Source organism: Salvelinus sp. IW2-2015, linkage group LG1, assembly GCF_002910315.2.
Source record: "Salvelinus sp. IW2-2015 linkage group LG1, ASM291031v2, whole genome shotgun sequence".
NCBI classification, from domain to species: Eukaryota; Metazoa; Chordata; class Actinopteri; order Salmoniformes; family Salmonidae; genus Salvelinus; species Salvelinus sp. IW2-2015.
The window spans coordinates 38,161,338-38,172,170 of NC_036838.1; the positions used below are offsets into that span (position 1 = coordinate 38,161,338).

The following is a 10,833-nucleotide window of genomic DNA, read 5'->3' on the forward strand; positions in this document are numbered from 1 at the left end:
ATGGGTAAAGTGCATGGAAGATGAAATATTCTGCTAATCTATTACTGTTTAGTAGCGCATTTACTATGCTTGACAGCCCACGTGTGTGAGTTATGACTGTCATGTGGTTGTTTTATGTTATTGCTAGGTGTTGGCATAATTTTAGCCAGGGGACACTACAAATATCAAGGTAAAGGGAAGCAATGTGCTGCTGACCTCCAATATATTTTCTTTCAGCACATGGCCGATTGAGGATGTATGTCATATGAAGTCTAAATTCTGCATTATGAAGACTAAGATTCCCTATCTAAAAATACATTCAACATCCTCTACCATGCCTGCACCTGACATGGTGGATGGGCAACTCTCTGGTTCCCGCTGTGCCATAGAAGGAGTGTCTATTAAGGGGCTCTTTGCCCTTCTGGTCCTGAGTCTCCTACTGCCTTCAGGAGCAACAACCAGCTCAAAATCTGTCACCTGCCACAAAACCTGTTTGTGCGCCAGCAACATCGTTAGCTGCTCCAAGATGAACCTGACCGGCATCCCCATGGCTTTTCCTCGCTACACCGCTGTGCTGGACCTCAGCTTCAACCAAATCAGTAAACTGAAAGCTGAATGGACCCCAGTCAAGCTCAGCATGCTGCACAGCCTCCTGCTCAGCCACAACGGCCTCACCTTCCTCTCTTCCGAGGCCTTCCTATATGTCACACGGTTGCGCTACCTGGACCTGTCCTCAAATGGCCTGAAAATTCTGGAGGAGTTCATCTTCGAGCCCCTGGAGCACCTAGAGGTGCTTCTGCTTTACAACAACTACATCTCCCAGATTGACCGCACTGCCTTCTCCAGCCTCAACAGCCTGCAGAAGCTCTACCTCAGTCAGAACCAAATCCAACGCTTCCCCCTGGAGCTGGTCAAAGAGAGGAATCGGCTGGAGAAGCTCACTCTGTTGGACGTGTCCACCAATCGGCTCAAACTGCTGCCCATACAGGAGCTCCAGGTCCTGCCTGCCTGGATCAAGAATGGCCTCTACTTCCACAACAACCCGCTGCCCTGCAGTTGTGAGCTGTACAGCATGCTGGCCCGCTGGCACCGCCAGGAGCTCAGCTCCGCCACTGATTTCAGAGACGACCACACCTGCCTCCTCCCAGGCGCACAGAAGGAGAAGGCACTCACCCTGGAGCTGAACAAGGTCCATCTGAATTGCAGCGCAGTGACCATTTTAGACGAGGAGGCCTACCTTGAGCAGTTCATAAGACTTGGCTGTGACACTAGGCAGAGGTACATGCTGAAGAGCTGGGTCCTTCCCGGCAATGTGCAGTTGTCTTCTGGTAACCAGAGTTCCAGGGTCCTCAGCGACGGCAGCCTGCAGGTCGGCCCCATCACGCTAGAGGACTCTGGGATCTACACCTGTTACGCAGTGGGGGAATCCTTCAACGAGACCCTGTATGTGACTGTGTTAGTGCACAACGCCACTCAGGCTGGAGGGCAGGAGGGCATGAAGACGGCCTACACCACACTGGTGGGCTGTCTGGCCAGTGCGATGATGGTGCTCATCTACCTCTACCTCACACCCTGCCGCTGCATCTGCTGCCCGGGCCAGGGCCTGGACAAGAGAGCCCCGGGGGACAGCCTTCACTCCTCCATCCTTAGCGTCTCTCCCACCCATGAGGACACAGGCCCGGAGGGGGGCGAAGGTGGAGGGGGTGCCTTTGACAAGCCTCCCTTTAACAGGCATGTCACCTACCTGGACCCAAAGGGCCTGCTGGAGCAGAATGGGCGACTGAGCCCATGTGGGGAGGAGGATGAGGAGTGGCAGGAGGAGGACAGAGGGAGGCAGGAACAGAGAAGGAAGTCAGACGCAGAGTCTCTGAGCTCTGTGTGCTCGGACACCCCTATTGTTGTATGAGAGGATTTCACTTCAACTGGAGGATCTTCCACATAAAAACACTGGGTGGAGGGTGGAGGATGGGTGACTCAGCTGCCTCAGTAGGACTGTAACTTGCTTATGAAGCAGGAGGAGGCTATCCATTTTCCATATGTAGAAATTCAATAGGTTAAGTGGCTTTAAGTAGTGGGATTACACTATCTTGTCTTTTTATAAAACAAGAACTTTCAACCAAATGAGGATTCATTCTCACTAATTTATRCTGTAGCAATCTATGTGTTCATCAAATGCTTCATCTCTTTGTGTTAGAATACCAATATTGTTGATTCCTTCCAGTGATAAGGGGCACAAAAACATTATGAGTTGTAGCTGAATTTATGCAACCAACAGAAGCAGCATTGAAGTGTATTCACTTGAATAGACTCAACATTGCTCCAATACATCTGTGCTGCTGTGACGCCTGGATCACCAGGCTAATAATAGTCTCTGTCACTTAGTCATTATTGGGAGGGGAATGCTAGTGGGACAGTGTGGCACAGAAAGGATATTTGTTAGCAGCTAGGCCCAGTCCTACCAAAGGGAGTTGCTGTGAAAATCCACTGAGTACTTCTGGGCATGGGTTCAAGTCCCTAAGCAAACGGACAAATGCAGACTGGGCGATTGTCTTATAAACATGGTCAGAAATAGCAGCCAGTAGTACAGCTAATACGCTAGCCCACTCAGTGCCCCTGCCACAGTTGAGCATGGGATGTAAACACAACTCTAGCACTGGAACAACAGATATTCTGCTGTCATTCTTATATTGCTAAACAGACACAACTAAGATTAAGGACTGATGTAGGAGGTATAATATAAACAAAAGTCATTGATATTACGCCAGCACCATGAGCTTGGAAAAAATGGTCAACAAGCAGTCAGATGCTAATGTTACCCAGCTGAAAATCAGGTTTGAGCTCAATGAAGTTTGAGCTCTTGTTTTGTACTTGAATCTCTGTTTAGTCACTCAGTCCAGTTGTATGCTATGGGGGTTTCTTAACACACTTCATTAGATATTACCTAACCTTGACTAACAGCTTTTTAACCTGAGAATCTCTGGGCCTCTTAACTTGAAACCAGGTGCCATCGTAATTTCAGTACCTTGATGGAGGAACTTACTGCGCTGCTGTTAGAGAGGGACATCTCTGAAGACAGACTCCCACCTCTTAAGACCATATACTCAAACCTATAGTATAAGCTGAAAGGCACATTATTAACTCACAGTAAAGCAGTTACTGAACACCCACAACAAAACATGTGCCACTAACATTTTCAGAAGCAAGACTTTCTTAAGCTATCCATTCATGTCTATGTTTCTGCCTGCTCGGTGTCATATAGTTTCATATGTATGTGTATACACATTATCTAACTATCTATTAATCAGATGTTTAATAGTATGGATGCCTACAGTATAAATTATTATAAAAAGATGTTGCAAGATACTGTATGTGTTTTTGCATACTAGCAGAGGAGTTGTAAATTAAAGACAGATAATGTTATATGAGAATATTATCATAACCTATAATCTTGTTATGCTTTGAAGACCCTTACATTTGACAATTTGCTGACATTGTACAATTGACATGGTCATTTCTGGTAGAAGCTATTGGACCTCTAGCTCTTCTGTATAAAGACAGCAATATAATCTCCTGAAGAAAAATGTATCATCTCTGACCAAGCAATGATTAGTTAAAATATTTAAAGAGTAACCGGTGTGTAATCTCTTATACACTCACAAAGGGAATCAGCTGAGTAATTGTTATCTGTTTATATATGTAAAAGTATTATGCGTCTTTGTGGTAGCCATTTCTTGTAATGTTCTGTGTTTGTCTACTGTACGTCTGTGTTACTTACTACTTACTGCTTATGAATTGTTGGGTCAAGTACAAAGACATTAATCTGTAATGACAGACTTTTGTCAGAATCTCTCTGCTTGCCTCCCAAATGTCTTCCTGTTCATCCACTGTACCTGTCAACTGCATTCACAACCTCAAACTTCCAAACCATGAAGTGTGATGATGCTGTGTTTTTCTTGGAAAGAAGCACTCAAGAGACACACAACATGAAGGTTGATATCCAGTGGTGTAAAGTAACTAAGTAAAAATACTTTGAATTACTTATTACAGTGCCTAGTGGAAGTCTATACACCCCTTGCACAGTCTTCACATTTTTCTGCCTTAAAATTGTATAAAATAAACAGATTTTATTTTTTTCCTATCGATCTATACAACGTGCTCCACATTATAGAACATTTATAGAACATTTTCCAAATGACTAAGAAATACAAAACGTATGTCCTAACACCCCAGAGGTAATACTTGGTGGAAGCACCTTTAGCAGCCATTACAGCTGTGAATAATTTGGAATCATATTCTACCAACTTTGCACAACTCTTAGGGCAACATGCAGCAACATGTGAAGACTGTGCAAGGGATGTGTAGACTTTCACTAGCGACTGTGTAAGTCGTTTTTTTTTGGAGTATCTGTACTTTACTATTTATATTTTTGATTACTTTAACTCCACTACATTCATAAAGAAAATCTCTACTTTTTACTCCCATATAAAAATGCTTCATTTATAAATGAGTGTTGGAGTCTGCCCCTGGCAATCCGCAAATAAAAATCAGGTTTGCTTAATATAATATTTTAAATTATTTATAGTATTTACTTTTACTTTTGATATTTAAGTATATTTTAGCAATTAGATGTACTTTTAAACCAAAAACCTTTACTCAAGTATTTTACTGGGTGACTAACTTTTACTTGAGTCCTTTTCTATTAAGGTATCTTTACTTTTACTCAAGTATGACAAATGGGTACTTTTCCCACTACTGTCAATATCTGATCACCTAGAATTTATGCTTTATTACAGCCCTCCTTGCGATATTGTGACGTGAGTGTCCAGTGTTAGTGAGGCCTGCTCACAGGGCCAAATGGCATGCCACTCCACTGGCTTCTTTTTCTACAGTAAATTACCCTAATGACATGTACTGTGATCACTAGGGGGTGAAATGTTAGAACTCACAGGATCACTGAGGTGAAAACTCAGTTCACTGGAGGAGCAGTCTGTTTACTTTCTTCAGGCACCATTTGATGCAGGCTTTTTATTCTCCCTCTTTTGGACCATTTACCTTTGGCACTGTCTTGTGGCTGTAGGAGCACACCATCACATCCCTTTTGCCATTTACAGGTAACTTAATTACAGGTAAACTGAAGGAAGYACAGTGTGTTTCTGTGTGGGTTTGTGTTTATCACCAATCTGAATTACTGTACTCGATGTCATTATGGATTAAGTGTCAATATCTGCAGAAGTAAAGGTATATTTCCATCTAGATTCTATAATATGTAGGCATGTGTGCCAGAACCCGCTAATTTAATACTGCTGGTGTAAATGAAGACTTCTACTAGATTAATGATTCAAGAGAACTGGCGAGGGAAGTCTAAAGACCCTGGGTTCATCCCAAAAGGCTATATAGTGCACTACCCTATATAGTGCACTACTTTTGACGAGGGCCCATTTGCCTCTGGTTAGGGAATAGGGTGCCATTTGGGACATAATCCCTGATTTAGCAACGCTGACCAAAAGCAAAATCATCCAGGTTTTGTAATGAAGTGACAGGTTTGATTAAACTGGGTGATATGTCAACAGATGCTAGATGCTTAGGTCCCATGTGGTTCAGTTGGTAGAGCATGGCTCTTTCAATGCCAGTGTTGTGGGTTCAAATCCAATGCGGGACCAGTATGAAAATGTACTACAGTAAGTCGCTCTGGATAAGAGCGTATAACAAATGTGAAGATCCCTGCACATTTTTACTTCAACTATGTCTATGGCCTTGCAGTAACATACTCTACAATATGTATTGTCACAAATAGTTAAGTAATAGGAAGTATTGAGGTGTGGTAATGAGACATTTCAGGCTAGTAGATATTTAAGCATAGTTTATAATTAGAACCAATTGACCCGCAGCAGAAATGTCAGAACGACCTGAATCTAAGATGACTCTATTTAGAGCAGGCACAGATGGCATGGTGCATGTAGTCAGTGCCTGCTGATGCTCAATGATTGGCATGTAGTTGTGTGTGTGTATGTAGACTGAATTCAGAAGATGACTCATCCTTTCTCTGTAAGCCCCCTCCTGATTTAATGAAATGACTGCCGATAATATAGTGTATTTGTGAGTCTATGGGTTTTCATGCCATCTAGTGGACTGTATTGTGAATGATTTAGCTGAACATGCAGTCTAACACTGTGAATGGGCCCATAGTCAACCTGGTTAATCTGAACGAGAATCCATGTCAATGGTCAAACTACCACATTTGCAAAACAGCACAATAGACTTAATAAATCACAAATCCAATACAGGTTAACTTTGTTTAATTCGCATAATTGGAATAATTGCACAGTAGTGGAGCTTGTTCACTTTTCATGACCTGTCTGCAGTTCACTTCAGATGTAAACAGAACTGGAATAATGATGGTCGGTCCTGGTGAATCTTTCAGAGTCAGATGCAGACAGGCATGGTCTCAGTGTTGTGTTGGGGCACCAGCGTGGTTGTCAGCATCCACATATTTAGCAGATGTTATCGCAGGTGCAGCGAAATGCTTATGTTTCTAGCTCCAACAGTGCAGTAATATCCAACAATACAAAACAATACACACAAATCCCCKAAAATAAAGAAATTAAGAAATATCAGAACGATTCAGCCTGGGCCAAGCCCACACAGTTCTGGTCTCTGTTAAAGATTGTGTAAAACTGCCTCATGAAGACCTCACCCAGGATCCACTGATCATTGTCCTAAGCAAAACCAGTACTACAGTACAAGAAAGCTAAGGTAACTGAGCTAAACGACTACCGCCCCGTAGCACTCACTTCCGTCATCATGAAGTGATTTGAGAGACTAGTCAAGGACCATATCACCTCCACCCTACCTGCGAGCACCCTCAGGCAGGCACGTCATCGTGTCTCAATAGTGTCAACATGGACCGGAGGGGCCTTAAATATTGAAAAAAAAGTTTAGCTAACAAGCCGAGGGGCCGGAACGCTGTACTCGGAATGTTCTTTGCAAAAAAATTTTCTAACATCCGCATATTAGGTCTAGTGACACCCTTACACTTCCCTAACTGAACAACAACCCTACAACAAACTGTACCCGCTCTATATCCAAATTGATGCCAGCACAATACATCACGTACTAACATACAAGAGTGGCCAATATTTTTCTATGGCTCTGTCAGTAATCTTTAATTTTCAACAGACAAGACAAATTCTTTATATAAAAATCCCATAACATGAACATTAAATGAAAGAAGAACCGGTATTCAAGGCACCATCAGTAGCCTATATTTTCTATTTTAGCAAAAGTGGGCTAAATTTACTTCAAAGAAAAAAACAATAATAGCAATTTTCTATCATCCACTCAACTGAAATATTTTTAAAATATAATTGGATTGAAATACAATAAAATAAAGTGCAAAAATCTATTAATCAAAACAACACTTTGTTTAAGGAGAAGTTACATGCAGTGAAACAAATATTAAACTTGAACTTTTAAACTTGAACTGAGTAAAAACTCTAAATATGTGATTGCACAGAAATGTTCACTTGTTTGAGGTTGAGGGTGATACTTGGTGGTGTCCCATCTTTTCCACAAGTTCATCAATGTTCGGGGTAAGGCTCTGAGCTGAGGAAATCCTCAGAATTGAGTGGTGTGTCAGCAGTAAGTCGACTTCTGTTGTGAGTGTTTGTTCAGGTTCATCAAAGAAAACAGTTGGCTGAAGAAATTCGGCTTGTCACCAAAAGCACTCACAAACTTCTACAGATGCACAATCGAGAGCATCCTGTCGGGCTGTATCACCACCTGGTACGGCAACTGCTCCGCCCAACACGTAAGGCTCTCCAGAGGTAAGTGAGGTCTGCACAACGCATCACCGGGGGCAAACTACCTGCCTCCAGGACACCTACACCACCCGATGTCACAGGGAAGGCCATTTCACACAACAGACCTTCCATCTAAGCGCAAACAAACCACTCGAGCCACTGACGCTGTTTCACGCGCCGCTAGTCATCCAGCACAGGGTGCCGAGAGTCCAGTCACAAGGCTGCATCAAAGCAGGGACCGAGAGACTGAAAAACAGCTTCTATCTCAAGGCCATCAGACTGTTAAACAGCCACTACTAACATTTAGTGGCCGCTGCCAACATACTGACTCAACTCCAGCCACTTTAATAATGGGAATTGATGGAAATTTATGTAAAAATGTATCACTAGCCACTTTAAACAATGCCACTTAATATAATGTTTACATATCCTACATTACTAATCTCATATGTATATGTATATACTGTACTCTATATCATCTACTGCATCTTGCCATCTTTATGTAATACATGTATCACTAGCCACTTTAAACTATGCCACTTTATGTTTATATACCCTACATTACTCATCTCATATGTATAGACTGTACTCTATACCATCTACTGCATCTTGCCTATGCCGTTTTGTACCATCACTCATTCATATATCTTTATGTACATATTCTTTATCCCTTTACACGTGTGTGTATAAGGTAGTAGTTGTGGAATTGTTAGGTTAGATTACTTGTTGGTTATTACTGCATTGTCGGAACTAGAAGCACAAGCATTTCGCTACACTCGCATTAACATCTGCATGCGACAAATAAAATTTGATTTGATTTTACTACAACTGGAGCCATACTGGATAGAGAAGAAAGCGGAGTATAACTGCAGGTGGAAAAGTAGCCTGAACAGCCGCTAGTAGGCGCTATTGTCCACTATCATCTAGACTTAATGTGCCCAGACAGTGATACACTCGTGTCCCCTAGCGACCGGTTCGTACATAACACATCCTCCATTCAGGCTGCAACGGCGTCGGTTTCCTCCTTTTCTCGATTTAATGGTCTGTGGGTGGAAGGAAAAAAATTGTAAAATATGCACTTTTTAAATTAATTTTTATGATATTTTTTACTTGTACCCCTTTTTCTCCCCAATTTCGTGGAATCCAATTGAGAGGCAAAGGTCGAGCCGTGCGTCCTCCGAAACACAACCCAACCAAGCCACATTGCTTCTTGGCACAATGCCCACTTAACCCAGAAGCCAGCCGCACCAATGTGTCGGAGGAAACACCGTACACCTGGCAACCGTGTCAGCGTTCACTGCGCCCGGCCCACCACAGGAGTCGCTAGTGCGCAATGGGACAAGGACATCCCTGCCGGCCAAACCCTCCCCTAACCCGGACGACACTGGGCCAATGGGTCTCTCGGTCGCGGGAGAATCTCTAGTGGCACAGCTAGCACTGCGATGCAGTGCCTTAGACCACTGCGCCATTCGGGAGGCCAATATGCATAATATTTTTCACCACCAACTTCTGGATGTTGCACACTGGTTGGGTCTGTTGTTTACCTCTGCCTGAACATGGTCCGCAACATCAGGAAGTAGCATTAGCCACCCCACATGGTGGTGGGAAAAAAAGTATTAAGGAGGAAACCGACATCTTTGCAGCCTGAACAGAGGATGTTTTATGTATGAACCGGTCGCCAGGGGACACATAGCAGCAGGGCTAGTGGAAAAGTTTATCTCTGATCGTAACAATGTTGAGTCCTTACATTGCAACAAGGAATACAGATTTCAGTAATAGCATTGGCATATTGTGGTGATTTTAAATTGAGTGACCCAAGCAGGGCCGGAGTTATGGGCGGTCCTTAGAGGGCCTGGCCCACCCTACCGTATCTCCTTGTCCGTCCAAATAAAATACTGAAATATTGATCATTTATTTGACAGAGACAAACAATCTGATGCTGTTTGGACCAAAAGATTATGGCATGTCATACTACTTCTGGCCAGACAGCATCAGATTCTGTACATAGGCTACATACAGCAGAGAGGAAGAGGCGAAGCGAGAGGGCTCACTCTCACCAAAATCTGTCCAATATAAGCTCAATGCGTTTCTATCGAATAATATGCAGGCCGAAGCTTGTCGCCTGCCTTCCCGCCTTTGAAACAAAGACTTCAATTTTTAGAGCGGAGACATGAGCATCTTATCATTATATAATGATCTCTGGTTTCAGCCTCTTGCGTTTTGGAAAGGAAAGTGGCGGGTGCACAATGCACATTTAGGATACTGGATTTCGCTACTCCTGTCTAAATAAAATGATTCAAAATACTTCACCAGGGAACATGACTTAGCCACAGTCGCTCATTAGTTTCCTTTTTAAAAATATCTGTGTATTATTTTAAAGCACAAGTGTGTTTGGGAAGCCTGCCATCTGGGTAGTGCGCGTGGCAATAGGTCTAGCTTATTGAGTTGCGGCTGTCAGTGAAAAGCGTCTAAAATATGTGTGAATATAATGTGTCTTGAGTATAATTTTAAAATGTTGCATCAAGAAGAAAGGTAGAGGGGTGTGGCGAAAATATGGCGCGTCCATTTGGCAATGTCTGATTGTCATAACTTAACATGTACACCACTCATTTTTTTCTTCGGCCTCATACAAGTCAAGGAAAAATTAAGAAAATGTACAGTTTTTTTTTTAACGTCCATTGCGAATGATAGTTCCTCAGTATTTGGAAAATGTAAATATCATGATTGATTATCCCATATATCCAGTGGAAACGTCAGAAGCTCACTGGTGCAGGAACCTCTGACATGCTGACCACACTGCTCGCGTCGGGTGTGCGAGCGTTGCAAAAATAAATGTGCACATACATGTTATTCAATCATTGCACCCACATGTCAACGATCATCTGCGTAGCCAGGCGCTAAAATAGAACTTGGTTCTATTTGTCACTCTTGACCCTCTGCAAGTCCTGCCTCTCCCATGTCCTCAATGGTTTTTAGCAACATATAACCACATGGGTGATTGAAAGATGAACTGAGGTCCACACTCCAGTTGGTGGTAGGAATGCACCTTAAAGTT

General features: G+C 42.9%; 1 protein-coding gene across 1 annotated transcript; it reads left to right on the forward strand.

Annotated features, from left to right (window-relative positions):
* The first annotated feature begins 224 nt into the window (after positions 1-224).
* LOC111967076 (amphoterin-induced protein 1-like) lies at positions 225-5,091 on the forward strand. The gene has a single exon (XM_023991974.3). It carries the CDS (start codon positions 245-247, stop codon positions 1,883-1,885), a length of 1,641 nt encoding a protein of 546 aa, XP_023847742.1. The 5' UTR covers positions 225-244; the 3' UTR covers positions 1,886-5,091.
* Positions 5,092-10,833: the final 5,742 nt, after the last annotated feature.